The sequence below is a fragment of the Otolemur garnettii genome, unplaced genomic scaffold (assembly GCF_000181295.1).
Source record: "Otolemur garnettii isolate 467f Iridium unplaced genomic scaffold, OtoGar3 scaffold00021, whole genome shotgun sequence".
In the NCBI taxonomy this organism is placed as follows: domain Eukaryota; kingdom Metazoa; phylum Chordata; class Mammalia; order Primates; family Galagidae; genus Otolemur; species Otolemur garnettii.
Genome location: NW_003852416.1, coordinates 11,616,380 through 11,634,802, shown reverse-complemented (window position 1 = coordinate 11,634,802; position 18,423 = coordinate 11,616,380). Strand labels below are relative to the sequence as shown.

The 18,423-nt window shown below is 45.0% G+C and overlaps 1 protein-coding gene across 1 annotated transcript in view; it reads right to left on the bottom strand.

The window, feature by feature from the left end:
- The window catches only part of XPNPEP1 (X-prolyl aminopeptidase 1), a 58,839-nt gene that overhangs the window by 22,514 nt on the left and 17,902 nt on the right, over positions 1-18,423 (bottom strand). The window contains exons 4-8 of the mRNA XM_023511771.1: positions 8,560-8,623; positions 7,017-7,121; positions 3,795-3,887; positions 3,328-3,471; positions 1,124-1,239 (exon numbers count right to left, since the gene is read on the bottom strand). Coding sequence (XP_023367539.1) covers positions 1,124-1,239; positions 3,328-3,471; positions 3,795-3,887; positions 7,017-7,121; positions 8,560-8,623 — 522 coding nt within the window. The remainder of the gene's footprint in view (positions 1-1,123; positions 1,240-3,327; positions 3,472-3,794; positions 3,888-7,016; positions 7,122-8,559; positions 8,624-18,423) is intronic.

Sequence of the window (18,423 nt, the reverse complement as noted above, 5' to 3'; positions counted from 1 at the left end):
AGGGGGACAGCTTGAGGCTCTGTCTCAAAAAAAAAAAAAAAAAAAGACTTGGATTTATGAACCAAGATTGTGATGGGAGCATTATAATAAAGTGTAGGAAAAACAGAAATAACCATAGGCCATTTTTGGGGTTAAGTAAATTATGGCACAACCACAGAACAGAAAATTTAATATTCACTCAAAAATAAGCTTATATAGGCTTACAGTATACAGAAAGATTGAAAAACGTCAGGGTACAAAATGATATATACATACAATGTTGACACATTATCTCTGGCCTATAGGTGTTTTTTTTTCCTTCTTTCCATTTCCTCTATATTTTCTAGGTTTTCCAAATGGAAACGTGTTCTTGTGAATGAAGGGGAGAAACTAGCTGTATATGTTTTTTTCTCTGATATCGAGGTTATTAAGTTAATTAGGGCTGTATCTTTCATACCCTTAACAAAGTTTTGGGGTGGGAGAGGCAGGCTGGGATTGATGAGCTAGGCCATGTGTAGGAAAGTCTCTCTCTCTAGTGAGAAAGCAAAAAGGGAAAGCAGCATTTCTTCTCGGCTGCCCTCGCTCAAATCCACTCAGAAAGGAGGAGACAGGACAGGAAGGTTCAGCGAATTTCTCCAGGTTCTTCAAGATGAGAGAAGGTACTGAACAATTGCATAAGGGCGATGATTGTAGATAAACGGCTACAGCAACAAAGGGCTCAGCAAGGAACTTTCAGTTCCTGAGTCTTCTGAGGTAGAAATGTTGCCAAATTACTCTTGCTGCAAAGACCTTGGGACACAATAGAAGCATAAAAGAAAAAATGATCTCCTGTGATTCCACTTTTAAAACAACAGAGTGGCTGATAGACACAAGATGTTCCTCAGAGGTGCCACAGTGCTGAGACTGACCAGAGGGAGGCGTCACTCACAGACTGTGAGTCCTTGCCTGTAACCCTGATCCAGGCAAGGACACTCCTCTCTCCCACTGCAATTCTTTCTGCTTCATCTAATTGGCATCTCCTATACCCACTTGGTGACACGTCTTTTGCTGCTTACACATATTCCCTGGCCACTCAGAAAGCTGAACAGCATGAACACACAGATTTCCAGAGACCCAAAGGGGAGATCAGGTATCACCCCCAAACGGTGAAACCAGAGCACTCACATGCAATCTCATCCAGGGCAGTGACCACAAACCACATGATGTTCCTCTCCGCCATTTTCAATCGAAGGTCTGCAACCTTGTCCTTCCAGGAGATGCCTGCAAGAGACAAACCTGCTTGCAACTCCAGCGCTGGTTCCAGGAAGTCACAGGAGCCAAGTAAAAGAACCCACCCGAAACATTTTTAACCAGCACCAGATTTTGCTGGGAGTATGCTGCTTGCACAGATAGAACTAGATTCAAGCCTTACATACAAAAAAGCATGATTCGGCCAGGCGCAGTGGTTCACGCCTGTAATCCTAAAACTCTGGGAGGCCAAGACAGGTGGATCGCTTGAACTCAGGAGCTGGGGACCAGCCTAAGTAAGAGTGAGACCTTGTCTCTACTAAAAATGAAAAACTGAGATAAGAGGATCACTTGAGCCTAAGAGTTTGAGGTTGCTGTGAGCTACAATGCCACGGCATCCTACTGAGGCAAAAAGTGAGATTCTGTCTAAAAAAAAAAAAAAAGCAGCACCTGTGGCTCAGTGGGTAAGGCACCGGCCCCATATACTGAGGGTGGCGGGTTCAAACCCGGCCCCAGCCAAATTGCAACAACAACTACCAAAAAATAGCCAGGTGTTGTGGTGGGCACCTGGAGTCCCAGTTTCTCAGGAGGCTGAGGCAAGAGAATCACCTCAGCCCAGGAGTTGGACACCATGGCACTCTACCGAGGGCAATAAAGTGAGACTCTGTCTCTACAAAAAAAAAAAGCATGATTCTGCCCAGCAAAAGCATGATTTGCTGGTGAGGCAATCAGGGCTTACAGCAGTCCCATTTATGCATCCCATAAATGCCTAAGAAGCATGTAGACCAGCCAGCCTAGGTATCTGCTGGGCGCTATGCTACTCACTGAGGTTACAGCTCTGTGCTTAGTCCCTGTCCTCATGGGGCTTATAATCTAGAAGGGAAGACAACCCTGCAATCAATCACACTACTGTAAGGGAGCCAGAGAACTCCCTCGGTTTCACAAGTCAGGGGAACAGCACCTACCACTTGTTATTCCTGGGGCTGCAAGACTCACCTTTTGGTGTTAAGGAATTCCCTGCAGTCTCACTCACTGTGATAACCACTTCCAAATCACATCCCCAGGATGAAGCAGTGGCCCTGGAGAAGCTTAGGAGCTCAGCTCACCCCCTCGCCACCAGGACCACCCCACTATGGCAACAGTTGTTAACTCAGTTAACAGCCACCTGTGAGCAAGGTAGGCCTCTGTTTTATCCACCCAGCACCTAGCGCAGTGTCCTGCATAGAGAAGGCATGCAAATATTTGCTAAACAAAAGCTTTACAACATTTGCTCTCTAACAAACAGTACGTCAGAATTTCTGCTTCAGTGAAAGAAAATTCAAACCATACGGATGGAAAATACTTAGCTGACCCTGGGCCACTCACTGGACCCATCCTCCACAATCTGTAATGCCCTCCAGTGAGGGCCGTCACATAGGAAAGCAAGCTGGGGCTGCTCCTACACCAAAGGCTGCTTTGAAAATCAGCTCGGGAATGCTGTTTAAAACTTGGCCCCAAGTCCAGGCTGTCATGCTTTCTTCCCAGGACCCCTCTGGGCAGGCTGCCTACATTCCACAGTCATCCCCCATCCACCTCTATTTCTACAGCAAGGCGCCTCCCCTGCAGCCCCACCTCCCAGGCGGCTCCCATTGCCTCATCACTGCTTCATAAACCTACACTGTGGCTCACAGAACATGCTCCTTGCCTAGCGCTATTACACAGGCCAAAGAAACACACCTGCACCCCAGAGCTTCCAAAGCACAGGGGTCTGGGAAGGTAAAACTACAAATGCTAACTTAAGAATGGAAAAAGAACTAGAAACCTGAGCTCTATTTCCAATATCAGACACTGTACCATAGTAGTTAGGACCTGAGTGGTAAAATAAAATAAAAACTCAGTCCTCGGCAGCACCCAAAAAGAAGAGCTTTGCAAAAAAAAAAAGTCAAAGCAAATGGCAACTAGGATGGCAACAGAGGAAACAAATAAAGCTCCTGATTTCTCAAACATCCCACTGGGACAAAGTGGGGTGAAATCCTCCCACCAGCGTGAACTTGTCTTGGATTCAGAGGACTAGGACGGAGACAGTAGCAAGGGGGGAGGACAATAGATGGGGGCCCAGGTGGGCACAACCACAGCTCTGACCTGTGTAATCCAGGCCCAGCGTGAGGAGGGGCTTGCACGGGCGCTCGGGACGGTCTGTCCAGATTTTGTCGACAAGGTTCTCCTTAACAGGAATGAGGAGGTGGCCAGCACTTCTCAGGACTTTGGCCATCTTCTTCCAGTAATCTGAGGAGACACGCGTGTGGCCCAGCCATGAACTAAATGCCCACTTCAGCCGAGGCAGACAGCAGGGCCTGGAGAGCCCAGCACCTTCTGAAAGGCGATCCTCCCATGGCCCAGAGCTGTATGTGCAGGACAAGAAACTGTAAAAGGACATCTCCACCAATGGCTTCCTCTGCCTCTATGCCATAATACTTCTCACCTTGACATTTATCATCATGACATCAAGTCACGCTGAGCCCCCAAATGCTCCACATCCCACAAGGTAGATGGAGAGGAGTCTAGAAGCCACTTCCTTACCCAAGCAGGAAGGAACCAAGCTCACTCACCTGTAGGAATGATCAATGGGTCCACACCGACCCTGGATCCTTCAGGAAGCACACTCACCAGCCAGTCTTCCTGAGTTGGTGTGTCCTTCAGACCTACAGAGGGAGGAACTGATAAGAAATAATTCCCAGCACCCACATCATTAATGATTCCCAGGCCCACATTCATCACCCCACAAAGAAGGCTGCAATTCACTGACATCACAATAGCAGGATCTTTACGAAGCATCTTAAGGTGTATTGGCAGGACTCGGAAAAACTCTACCTCCCTTAATCCTGGAAAGCTACAGAAACAGGGGAAGAAGCTTAAGTTGGTGTGTAAGAAAAGCATGATTTTCACTCAACCCCTGGTGAAAACAGTATCCCAGGGATCACTGCAGCATAGGTGCATGGTGTCATCACAAAGCATTCAGTCACTCCCCACTACTGGTCACTTGACAAGAACTTGGGTGGTGACTGGGTGAAATCTGAGAACGGAGAGCCTCCCTGACATCACACACTAGTAAGGAGACACCAGGCCACTGGTGCCCGGCCCTCATCCGCAAGGGGCCCACAACCGGCCTCTGCCTGGAAGACCAAGCCTAAACCTCAACAGCAAAGAAGTCTTTCCAAAGACTGTAAGAAGGACACACAACAACCCACTGCTGTCTTGAGAATGGCCCTCTGGGCTTCCCACCTCCTGACACCAGACAGCCCTTCTAAGATCCTAGTAATAGTACACTAAATAAGCTTCCAGAAAGGAACTAAAATGACTTTACAGCCAGGTTTTTATAACCTAAGCCAATACCCTCTAGCTCTAGCCAATCTCTTTGAAATGTATTTTTTTTTTAGCCAATTAGATTTTCTCTTAAACAATTAACATCTTAGGGACAGGTATTTTGCAAGGCTGGGGAGGATCGCTTGAGGTCAGGAGTCTGAGACCAGCCTGAGCAACATAGTAGGACCCCATCTCTACAAAAAATAGAAAAAATTCTCTACTGGCATAGTATCATGTGCCAGTAGTCCTAGCTACTCTGGAGCCTGAGGCAGAAGGATCACGGGAGACTAGCAGTTTGAGGTTGCTGTGAGTGAGGATGACACCAATGCACGCTAGCCCAGGCAACAGAGTAAGACCCTGTCTCAAAGAAAGAAAAAACAAATTAACATCTGTGTAAAATATTGACTATTTAGAGTAAAAGTCTACATATTCTAAGCAGTGCTTCTCCTTACTATTTTCTCTACTGATTATTGCTATACCACAGAACCACAGAAGGGAAGTTCAAAGGTTTACAAAGAAATGAGCTCATGAATACCAGTCCTAAAAAAGTGCCTAGAAGCTGGACTGAGTTTTATTTTGCTATTTGATTCTTTCCTATTTTTTTACAAACCACTAAAAACAAGCCACTTATTAATGAAGTTTCTCTTGCGCTCCTAGTATAACTTTCACAGGAGGAAGACATGTCACTTCCTAGCAGACAGATCGTTGGCAAAAGCCCTAGGATGAATTACGCACTGGCCAACAAACCCACCACAATCTCCCTGCCCAGGAGACTCACCTCAGGAAATGAGAGGGGAGCTTGGAAGGGAGAAGGGCTTACCCCCACTCCTCCCCTTTCTGCCACAGACCTGCTTTAAGGAGCAGGCAGGTAGTATTTGCTCCTCTGACATTCTGATCCCCAAACTGCAAAAAGACCTAACAGCTTAAATCTTTGGGCCTCAAAAAGAGATGCCCACACCCCAAGGGTACACTTAATGATCCTCTGGGTAAGAGAAGAAAGTATTAAAACTCCTATGTGTATTTATTTTCTTAAAAATTAAGAAATTCATTTTTGGTAATATTTGGAATACAGATAGACACTAGCACATACATATAAACATACATGCATTTTGATTGCATGCTTCTTTTCAACCCCATTAAAAGAAGCATGCAATTGGGTGGCGCCTGTGGCTCAAAGGAGTAGGGCACCGGCCCCATATGCCAGAGGTAGAGAGTTCAAACCCAGCCCCGGCCAAAAACTGCAAAAATAAAAAAAAATTTAAAAAAAGGAAGCTATTTGATTCAATCAAAAAAGCATAAAGGCCACTAGCCTCTCCATTCATAAAGCCTCGGACACCTGCCTGTGGTGTAAGAGAGAGAGTGAATGAGAAGGAGAAATCAATGGCAACAATCTGTAAATTTTGCGTTTTTACAGTTTAAAAAAGATTTTTGAGAAACAGAAATTTTAAATTATCTCCCTACCAGCACAAAAATGTTCCTAGTCCCTCCTTAAGACAAACTGCACATATGTACAATGTGGAGAGTGCATGGCACACACTCCCTCATTCAGGGAGCTGCCTGGATCTCAGTGTCATGGCCCGGCCTTCTGTTCCCTGCCCTGTGAGTCTGGTGACAACTTCCTTTCCCCATTGCTTCCTACAACAAACAAGAAATATCAGCTATTTTGCCTTACCTTCTTTCTTACTTGGCCCGAACAGCCCTTTTTCTCTTTCCCTATCTTCTGTTCCTTAAGTTCAAAATTCAAGAAGGAAAGATCTTTGTACAACTACTAAAACTATGTTTCTAAAGACTATTTTAATGCCAAGGAAAAATACACATGGCACAAAATTAAATGAAAAAGTAGAGTACGCAGATACTTATTATTCAATAAACACTGAGCTATATCCAACTTGCCATATATTATGTCTTTAATCCTCACCACTTTAGGTGGTACATACTGTGTAACCCATTTTATAGATGAGGAAACTGAAGCACAGCAAGTGAACTAAACTAGCCCCTGAAAGTTCCAGACCCAAGCTCTTGCCCTACAAACTGCTCTTCTCAAAGCTGAGCTGCCAGAAGCAAGTCCAGGATCCTCAGAGAGAATCTCAGAAGGAGAACTTTCTGGCTTCTGTTGCCAGTGGCCCCTCGTCTTTATCTCACTCTGGATCATCAGGCAGCAAAGAGTAGCAGAAAGGCTCCCAGTGCACAAGTGAGATGCACGGCAAGCTAGACGATCTGCAGCAAATCACGCATCCTCTCTGGCCCTCAATTTCCCCTGGGTAAAATAAATATTCTGAACCAGGACCTTCCAAAATTGAATGTGCATTGGCATATATGTATAGCCATGACGTTTTCTTGGTTCTCCTTGGATTCTCAAAAGGGTCCATGACTATATAAAAGGATTAAGAGCCAGGAGTCCTGAAGATCTCTAGGATCCCTACCCAGAGTGGGGCAACTAAATCTGGGCTGACCAAGCCTCTACCCACCCATCTTCATGAGCGTCCAGTTACTGTCCATCTGCTTGGCAGCCTGAAGAAAGTAGCGCCCATCAGTCCACATGGCCGCATGCTCTTCTGTGATGATGGCTGTGCCTAGATTAGGGAACAAAGAGAAAGATTTCTGATAAAAGCTGCACAAAACAGCAGCAGGCCAGTGAGAGTAGGGAGAGGCACCCACTCCTAATGGGGGCAGATGGATCCTCGCCTTCAGGGAAAGCTCCAAGCAAGATCACACGGCACCACGGACAACCAGCGCTGAGACAAGCTCTAAAGGAAACAGCCCTGAGACCCAGGCTGCCTGGCGCAGCAAGGTACAGCACAGCAAGTCAGGGTCAGCAGAATAGCAGACTATGGACCTATGGCCAAAGTGGTCTCATAATCAACAAGACAGAGGTAGGGCTGGTTCCTCTCAGTGATCACAGCCCTTCTTCTGCCCCACCAGAAACCCCAAAGGAGCATTTCACCTTTCCTGAAGTGAAACCAAGTGGACCCTGAGACTGTCCTGCTGTGGCCACCAGCAAGAAGTCTGTGCCTCCTACCTCTATCTGCTCTTAGTTCCCACAAACCTGGAAGACCTCTGGGCTTTCAATACAAACGTCAGCCAAAGCCAATCCTAACGTGCCAACTAACACAAATACTTACGCCAAAGGAAGCAGAGGGCTAACCGCGAGGGGAGAGGAGCTCTCACCTCATCTAGCTTACTTAAGAGATGGACGCCTGAACAGGGAAACCACCCTAAAACTCAAGGGCACAACATTTTGGGGAAAGCTATGGAAGGTCACCAATGTGGCTCCACATTAAGCTTTGTTTGGAAGCCAAAACTGAAAACACAGAAACCAAAAGCTAAGCACTTACAGAATTATTGAAGACCAGTAAGTTCAGGCCAGAACATCCCTCAGGTCAGGGATGCTATTAAAGTCCCTTTTTTATTTGGGGTGCCAATTAAACAGGTATTTTCGGTTTAAATGATGCAATTTTTTGTATGCACACTGTATTTAATAAAAAGTTTAAAATCCTTTTTAAATAAAAAGTATTAAAACTTAGAAAGCAAAGGTACAAAGAAGAGCAAACATCATTAAAAAGTGACTTTAGGGGCAGCGCCTGTGGCTCAGTGAGTAGGGAACCGGCCCCATGTACCGAGGGTGGCGGGTTCAAACTCGGCCTCGGCCAAACTACAACAAAAAATAGCCAGGCTTAGTGGCGGGCACCTGTAGTCCCAGCTACTCGGGAGGCTGAGGCAGGAGAATCACCTAAGCCCAGAAGTTGGAGGTTGCTGTGAGCTGTGTGATGCCACGGCACTCTACCAAAGGCAATAAAGTGAGACTCTGGTTCTACAAAAAATAAATAAATAAAAGGTGACTTTGGGGAGCTAGAAAAAACTGGGAACCCACACCTTTCAGCAGAGGGTCAATGAGAAACATCTGGTTTACTTTTTCCTTTGCTTCTGTATCGCAGGCTGAAACTGGGTTTCGTTATTTTTGAACATGGCAGACAAAGGTACAGCAAGAAGGGAGAGAATTTAGTCCCTCACCTGCAGAGCCATCAAATCCAGAGACGAAGGCCCGCCTACAGTCACATGGTGCAATGTACTCACTCTGGAAAACAAAGACGACAACAAATTAGACCTCAATCAGTCATGAGCTGACTGTTTTCTCCATCACTAGGCCGGGGGGCTGGGGGATGACCGCAAAGGTTGGGGAATCCTCGGCATCTGCCCTCAAGGAGCTAATAGTCTGCTGAAAATTAGAAATTAGCACAGACTGCAGAAGACTGTAATTAATTAAGGACTAAAAACTGTTCCTTTAGCTTCTATTTCCTCATTTGGAGAATCAAGCAAGTCAAGAGAAATAGATAAAAACTGCTCTTTCTTCGCTGAGATCTTACTCAAAACACAAACCAATAGCCTTCCTTGCCACTGACATTTTAGGCATCTGTTCTTTTTCTGAAAAGTCAGTCTGAATTTCTGTTTAAGCACCAGTAATTCCCTAACTAAAGTCTCTTTAGACATGGCCTGTTTCTGAACTTCCTGTTTATGTCCCCCTCCGAGGTAGCATCACCAATCTCTCCCACACAGATCCTGTCCCTTCCTGTTAGGCAATAAGAGGAAACACTTCCTCCAACCCAAAAGGCTTCGGCAAAATCAAATGTCATATCCAAACCCAGGTCCTTGCCAGCTGATAATCAATCCCCTTGCTTCTGAATGGAAGGGAGTTAGGGAGTGAAAAAAGTAAGAAAGTTTTTATGCCTAGGTAGAGGGCACAAGCCCGGGTGTACAAGTTCTGTCAATTGCCAGTGAAGCACAGAGAACTTAAGTAACTTGCCCAAAGTCACATAGCTAGTTAAGTAGCAGAGGTAGGATTCAAACCTGGGCAGTCAGCTCCAGAGCCTAGACTCTGAAGCCCTGTGCCAGGCTCTCCTCCTCACCCTATGACAAAATCTCTCATTCTTATAATAACTCTCCAGGATAAGGCCAACAGCAAGCGAGAAAACTAAGGTTCAACGAGAGAATCTTTAAGTAACTTGCCCACTGACAGATTACCAGCAGGCCAGGATCCAAAACCAGGTCTGCTTGAATCCACAGTTGCTGCGCCTTCTGTGTTAGCGGGTTTCTCCTAAGCCAAGCAGAGTTCCGAATACTTTGGGTGGAAAATGGGGCTACTGGCAGGATCCCAAGGCATTTTTAGGACAGTCCATATGAGGTAGGGGGAAAAGAAGCCCATGTTCCACTCCCACCATGAGGGCAAGACCTACCCCTTTCACCAAAGCAGTCTCAATTACAGCCTCAAATCAGCAACAGCGCCACCCTCCAGGGAGATTCTAGAAGGGCCAGCACAGAGTACCACTGTCAGAGTGAAGAAGTTCTCAGATTGCTAAAGGCCACAGAAAGTATGTTTTATTCCTAAAACTTAAAGGGATATTTGGTAGATCAGAACAGATAAATATTTGATAGATACTTCTCTAAGGAATAAAGAGAAAGGGCCACCAGCATCATTTATGAACTACAGAATCCTCATTTGTTTATTAACCCAGTAATCGATGGGTACAAGGCTTTTAAAAAAAAAAAAAACAATAATGGGGCGGTGTCTATGGCTCAAGGAGTAGGGCACCAGCCCCATATGCTGGAGGTGGTGGGTTCCAACCCACCAGAAACTGCAAAAAAAAAAAAAAAAAAACCCACAATAATGGGAGGAGGGTGCTGTCTGCTGTCCCACCCCTCCTTGGACTATTCTGAGGAGCAGCAAGTTAATGTTTTAAAAACCTCAGCAGAGGACCAGGTGTAGTGCTGACACCTGTAATCCTAACACTCTGGGAGGCAGAGGCGGGAGGAATGCTTGAGCTCAGGTGTTCGAAACCACCGTGACCAAGAGCAAGACCCCGTATATACTGTTACTCAGGAGGAAGGAGGGTCACTTGAGCCCAGGAGTTTGAGGCTACTGGGAGCTACAATGATGCCACTGCATCTAGCCTGGGCAATACAATGAGATCCCATCTCAAAAAAAACTTCCCTGACACTTGCAAGTGCTGCACATGCGCAATGGAGATATTATTAATCTCTTATTCCTGAACAGCAAAAAAGCATCTAAGCAGCTGGGAAAACTAAGTTAACAAAAATAACGCTTGTGCTGAACACTACTGTGTATAATGGGGAATACGCAGCAAGGATGCTCTGACCAAAACGTGCTTCTGTGGCCTTGGGGCTCTCCTCCCCCCACACAGAGTAAGAAAGCCAGGAGAGGGCGGTGCCTGTGGCTCAAAGGAGTGGGGCGCTGGCCCCATATACCTGCGGTAGTGGGCTCAAATCCAGCCCCCGCCAAAAACTGCAAAAGAAAAAAAGAAAGCCAGGAGAGAAAGCAGTGTTGATCTTGGCCACACTGGATTCTTCCACTCAGGGACGCAGTTCTCTAAGGAAGCCCCACCCCTCTCTGGGCAAGCCTGGGAGGTGAGACAAAGGATCCACAGGGCTTACCCAGGGTGCTCCATCAGCAACTGCAGGGGAAGCATTCCTCCAAAAGGAGGTGAAAAAAAAAAATTTTTTTTTCAAGGCAGAGTCTCTCATGTCACCCAGGGTAGAATGCTATGGCATCACAGCTCACAGCAACCTCAAACTCTTAGGCTTAAGTAATTCTCTTGTCTCAGCCTCCCAAGTAGCTGGGACTATTAGGCGCATACCACAACACCCAGCTATTTTTTGTTGCAGTTGTCGTTGTTTAGCAAGCCTGGTTCAAACCCACCAGCCTCAGTGTATGTGGCCTGCGCCCTAACCACCAAGCTATGGGCACCAAGCCCAAAGGGAGGTGAAATTAACAGCAGATGGACATGTTTAGTTTGGGAATGAGATGAGGTCTGGGGTAAGACCATCCAGACATAATCTAAGTGGTCAACAGGCCAAAAAGACATCATCTCGTAAGGCTGGCCACAGCTTCCCCTCCACACCAAGAGACTATGCAGATACCAGACACACCTTCAGCATGGACCTGCCACTCTTCTTCCTCCAGCCATGAAGCTGGCAATGCCCAGGGACATTCCCCTCAGAGCAAGGCACAGGGCCTAAATTAAGCCACACCTGTAGCATGCTAGGAAAACAGCACAAAGAAACACAGCTGTTAGCTTTTTCTCCAAAACCATCCCCTTCTCTGCATCTCTAATAACAACACTCAGCCCAAGTCTCCATCATCTCTACCTGGACCCATGGCCCTACAATCCACCCTGCACACACACCTGGAGTGAGCTATTCAAAATGTGTGTATACACATGCATACGATCATGTGAGCCAACTCCTTAAAACCCTCCAATGGCTTCCTATTATATTTGCGATAAAATCCAAACCACAGCCCAGTCCCCATGGCACCACTTGATCTGACCCTGCTACCCTCTCAGAGCGCTCCTCCCACTCATGATGCTTCAGCCACACCAGCCTCCTTTCTGCTGTCCACATATGGAGTTCATTCTGCCTCAGGGCCTTTGCACATGCTCTTCCTTGTACCTATAAAAGTGCCCCCCCATCATGGCATGGCTAGCTCCTTCTCATTGTTACATTTCAAATCAAACGCCACCTCCACAGAGAGGCCTGCCATCCACTACCCAGCTAAAACAGCCACCCAGCCACTTTTAACTCTCTACATAGCATATTTTCTGGATGTTTCTCTCAATGAACTTGTCACATTTATATTGTATTTTTCCTCCTCCCCAACCCCTAAGAATTTAAGTTCCATGAGATCAAAATTTCTTATTGTCACTGTCCGGTACAGGATACAGGTGGTACAAAGAAGGTCTTCAACCAATATCTGCATTATAAATGAACAAGCAGGAGATACAAACCTTTTACCTAGTAAAAACCTGAACCATCTCTATGTAGATCAGCGGCTCTCCAAATGAACAAGCAGGAGATACAAACCTTTTACCTAGTAAAAACCTGAACCATCTCTATGTAGATCAGCGGCTCTCCAAATGAACAAGCAGGAGATACAAACCTTTTACCTAGTAAAAACCTGAACCATCTCTATGTAGATCAGCAGCTCTCCTGTGGGTTGCAACCAAGGAAAATATATCCTGCATATCAGTTATTTACATTAAGATTCATAACAGCAGCAAATTTACAGTTATAAAGTAGCAACAAAAATAATTTTATGGTTGGGGGTCAGCACAACATGAGGAACTGTATTAAAGGGTTGCACCATTAGGAAGGTTGAGAACCACTGATAGATGGAGGAAGGGCCTGAGCTGAGGAACGCAGGTGGCCTCTAAAAGCTGGAAAAGGCAAGGAAATAGATTCTCCCCTCACAGGAGACCCTCTAGATGTGATAGAACCCTGATGACCCATTATAGGCTTCAGAACCATAGGATATTAAGTTTGTTTTAAGCTACTACGTCTGTGGTAATGTATTACAACAATGATAGGAAACGAATACATTATCTGGTAGGAAAAAGATCACCAGGGATATTTTAAATACGGTTTCAAACTCAAATACTTAAAGGTACAGGCAGGTGAGCCAAACAAGGAAAGCAGGACAAGGCGTGTCCTTTCTAAGGAGACCAGCTCTTATCTCTGATTTCTGCCATCTAGAATGCAAGCCACATATTTCCAAACTTCAACATTTCAGGAGAAACTGGAAGTATATGTGTCCATAAGGAATTATACTTCTCATGAAATGCTGGCATCTAATTCAAATAATGTAAATAATAGATAGTCAAATAAACCATATCTGTAAACTACAAAAAAAGAAGAAGAAAAAGCTTTAGTCATCTCTCAAAATCTGCCTCAAATGCCTCCCCTTCCATGAAGCTTTCTGCCCTACTCCAACTTTCATGATCTCTCATATTTCTGAATTTTATAAGACAGTTGGCATTTATCCATACCCTACCTTGGGTAATGCTAACAACTAATACTGCCTTAGATTATTTACTCAGTATTAGTTATTACTGGTTCAACACCTCCTAGTTGCCAGGAACTTTATTCATATTTCCTCTAATTCTGATCTCGACAGCAGCTCTAGAAAATTATCATCCATCACAGATGAAAAAAATGAAGCTCAGAAAAAATACATTATTTATTTCCCCAAGGCACCATTATAATAAATGCCAAGGCCAAGATCTGAACTCAGGTCTGACTTTTAGAAGCTACATCCTTGGCGTGCTGCCAAGCAATGTCTTCTAATTTTGGACAGAGTTTTGCACATCTAGTCTGCACACCTGGATTATAAGGGATACAAGGAACAAAGACGACAAGGTACGCCCTGCGCTGCCCCTACCTTTATCAGCCACATCACAGATGTCTCCTACACCCTCTCTGTTCAAGCTTGGTTCCCTGCTTACTAGCTGGGTACACCGTGGGCTCCACTTCCTCATCTGTAAAATGGGGATGATGATAATGCCCACCTTGGAGGGTTGAGGTGTGACATAAAGCAATTAGCATCTGATGCACTGCAGTGTTTATTGCTATGCACCAGGCAAGCTAGAGGGGCATCCAACGGCCGCCCGCAGCTGGCCATGAAAGCTTACCTGAGAGTTGTCCCAGGCCTCACATTAAATACACAAACACTAATGAAAGCTGATGAGCTCAAGAAGGTCCATGCATAATTTTCGTGATGTCTGCCCCACAGATAAGCATTCATGCCAGCCATGGGCATGACTGGATGCCCCAGAAGGTGTCTTCGCAGAGCAAACACTAAGAGCTGAAGAGGGGGTGGTAACATGAACACACCTAGTCGACAGGGCCACATTCAGAAGGGACAGAGCAAGAAAGGCTGATGGCTGAGTGCCAAGATAAGCATGGCTAAAGTTACAAGAGTCTACACTGGGGTGACATCTTTCTCCCTCCTTAATCCTCCACTCCCATAAATGTAGAGCCTGGCACAATGCCTCAAGCATATCAGGTTCTCGATAAAAATGACACTGAATTAGTGTATGGCGATCTGTCCCCAGGAAGTACGAGAACTCGGATTGTGAATGGAGATACGGGCTCCCTGTTCCCAAATAGTAAGGTAATTCCCAGTCTTTGGCATTTTTTATTTTCTCCTAAATGAAACCAAGTCAACATATGTAGGGAAAACAGCTGTCCAAAGATTCATGCTCCTCCCTTAGTGTAGAACAGCTGCCAGGAAGTGGCTGGAAACGAAGATTTCTAAGGTCCCTTCCCTTCCTGGTGGAAGGATAGTTCCACCAACTATACAAGAATAGTTCTCGCCCATGGAATGTGGGTGGGAAGTGACGTCTGGGTCAGTCGGGGCTGTTAGGAATAAACGTGTCCTCTCCATTCTCCTTCCCCTTCCACCAGCTGGAATGGTGCACAGGAGATGGAAAGAGCCTGGATCCCTGAATCCCTCTTCCTTCAGGTAGAGGAAAGTCTCCCACCAACTGTGTACTGCTCCAGGAACGAGAACTGAGAGACAAGGCTTCACAATCCCAGGGCACTGAAACTCTAAGAAGTGCTACCACAGCTAGGATTACGCTAATTAACACGATGGATAAAGTGATTCTGGGATAAAAACCACTGATCCCCACCCCAGGAGAAAGCCTGTTTAGGAAAACCAAAACAGGAAGCTGACTCCACTAGGAATGGAGTCAAAAGAGTTCAGGTCCAAAGAGTGTAGGAAAATCTGAGTCATGACTTCCAGAAAGAACAACCGTAAGTAAAGCCAAAATCTCAGGTTGGCAGAGTCAACCCTCAACAAAACATCATCCTATACTAAGCAAGACCAAGAACATACTAGAGGGGGCCTTACAAATGGAAAGGATGAGGAATTAGGATTTTTCTGAAAGGCAGTGCTGGTGTAGCTCTGGCCCCAACCCATGACTCTCCTGGTTTGGGGCCAGTGATATCCACTAATCCTAATGTTTAACTTAGATGGTACATGAAAGCATCCAGATAACCAGAAAGGACAGACAATTCCTCACTGTTGAAGTTCCACTGAGCCCAAACTCATTAATACCACAACCCTTGTTCTGAGCTGAAAAAGGACTCAGATCTGTGGAGGACAGAAAGAAGCCGACCCCTGGCGTGCCAAGTCCTGTGTAATTATGTATTGGAGGTATGTTTTCTCTCTAGCAGGGAACAGTGTGTGGGTGTGTGTATTTGTGTTTTGGAAAGTACACAAAGGACAGAATTCAAGATTCCCCTTCACTTCTCAACACCCTCCCTTCCCCACCCGCTGGAGAAATTCCATCAACCCTGAATCTAGCCTGAAATGAAACAATTAGGAACAAGAGCGGCAGAGAACAGGAACCTCTCTGTTACTGAGGCGGCGGCTGCAGCAGGTCACACACAGAGCCAACCCATCCTCCTCGTTCCCACAGCCTCGAAAGGACCCAGAGTCCCACTTAATAGAGTCACCACGACTCTGCCCCTCCTCTCCACAGGAACTGAAATAAGGAGCCCATTTCTTTCCATTGATGGGCCCCTAACTTCCCATCTCCTCCGCCACCTGCCTGCACGGTCCACACTTAGCCGAGGCTCTACCACTTCTCCCCCTCCTTCCTCTCTTCTCCTCCCCAGTGCCTGCACCCAAGTCCAGGCCCCCTCTACCCCAACTATGGGATCCTGTGACAGCCTCCTAACAGGTTTCTCAATTCCCAGTGTCTCCCTTCTCCAATCCATCCTCAACACTCCTCCCACGTCACTCTCTTGTTCAGAGATCCTTCATGGGTCCCTACTATTTAACCTAACCCTAAACTCCTGGCTCTGGTCATGGGTAACTAACTCACAGGTGGCGTTTTTCGTTCTTCTTCAAACTTCCCATTACACATGTTCTCCGACTACCAGATTTGCTCGTGGTCTTTCTTTTACATCTCTCCCTATTTCTATGCATCTAAAGTCTACCTGTTCATGTTCCAATCTGAATGCCACTTTCTCCGTGAAGCCTTCCTTGATCCTGCCAGCTTACAACAGTCCCTCTCACCTACAACTTCAGCCCACACTTGATATAAACTTGTGCTGTGCATCATGGTAGCCAACAGCCACTTGTGGCTATCGAGCACCTGAAATGTGGCTAATCTGACTAAGAAACAGAATATTTAATTTTATTTAACTTTATTAATTTAAACATAAATTTAAAAACTGATTCTCAGAATTCAGTTATCAAAAAACTTTACATACGTTTAGAAAACCTTGGGTATGGGAGTTCACTTTTTCAATTATAAATTTTATGAAATGTAAAGATAGACCAAATATTTCCAGTGAAAATTTCACATTCAAACTGAGATGTTTTTAAAATGCAAAGTATATGCCATACTTGAAGTCTTAGTATGAGAAAAAAGAATGTAAGTATCTTATTAATAATTTTTAAATTGACATGTTAAATTGACATGATAATATTTTACTCATTCAGTTAATTAAATATATGATTAAAATTAATTTCATTGCTTCTTCTATATCTTTAATATGGCTATGAGAATACTTAAAATTACATATGCATTTTACACGTTCCTATTGGACAGTGCTGAGTGCGATCTTAGGACATTTACCAGTTTCTAGTTGTGTTAGCTTTTATGACCACGGTTTATCTAATTTTTAACTTCTTTAAGAGGAATCTCAATTATCTCTATAATAGTAATAATAACAATGACAACAGCAATAGCTAATATAATAAGACTTATTTGGTGACATATACACCCTTTAAGTATTTACATCTATGGTATTAGCTCACTGAATACTGCCAGCAGCCCTATGAGGTAAATACATCATAATCTCCTCTATGCATATGAAGAAACTGAAACCCAGAGAGTTTAACTGACACTTAAGAATTTGAGGTGACTTGTCAAGCAACTAGTAAGTGGCGAATCTGGCATCTGAACCCACAGACAGCTCACATGCTTGCTTACCTATGTGCTAACCACCTGCCCTCTGCATTGCCCGTTACCTGGCCCTGAGCTATAGTCAGAAAACAGGCACCAAACCAAACACAACTCCTCCCACATGTGCAGGACAGACAGCTACATTACAGCAAGAAATGACAGTTAAAGGTTATATAAGAGAAAGAGCAGAGGGTGGTGAAGATCAGAGGACAGCCAGAGAACGAGAATATAAATTTGTGAAGTCTAGTAGTGACTTCTGCAATGAGAGTTAGTATCAAGCACGCCTGACGTTTATGTTTCAGGATGTTGCTAGAGAACACAATTGTACAGGATTAGAGCCTAGTTTCCTCACGCAGGCAAAAGCCACCAATTCTGATATTTCAGGGTCATTATCAGAAGATAAAGAGCTAAAAGGGAAAGCCTGGAACATTCCATGGGGTTTGGCCAGCCTTACTGCCACTCTAAAAAGGAATTGCTTTGGGTATACTAGGGCCACACCTAATGTCAAAGACAGAATTTTTTTTTTTGAGACATAGTTTCACTCTGTCACCCTGGGTGGAATACCATGGCATCATAGCTCATAGCAACCTCAAACTCCTGGTCTCTAGCAATTCACTTGCCTCAGCCTCCCAAGTAGGGGGGCCATCACAATGCCTGGCTATTTTTAGAGACAGGGTCTGGCTCTTGCTCAGGCTGGTCTTGAACTCGTGAGCTCAAGCAATCTACCCACCTCGGTCTCCCAAAGTGCTAGGATTACAGGCATGAGCCACTGTGCCCAGCCCTTTTTAATTTTTAAAAATCAATCAAGGTACCCAAAGATCAGCTTTATGATGACAAAAAAAAAAAAAAAAGAGTTGGCTCGGGAACAGTACCCAGAACCAAATATATCAAGATAAACTTGGCTAGGTTACAAGAAAGTCCTCTACTAGTAAAGATTATATCCTAACTCCAAGCCAAAAAAAACTGAAACAAATACAAAGGTTGCAAAGCTTCCAATACCCCCTTAACCAGGAAACTTCAACTTTTTTTTTCAAAGTCTTGTTTTTAACTTTATTCAAATTAATATGAGGGTACAATATTTAGGTTACATTGTTCTCACTTCCAG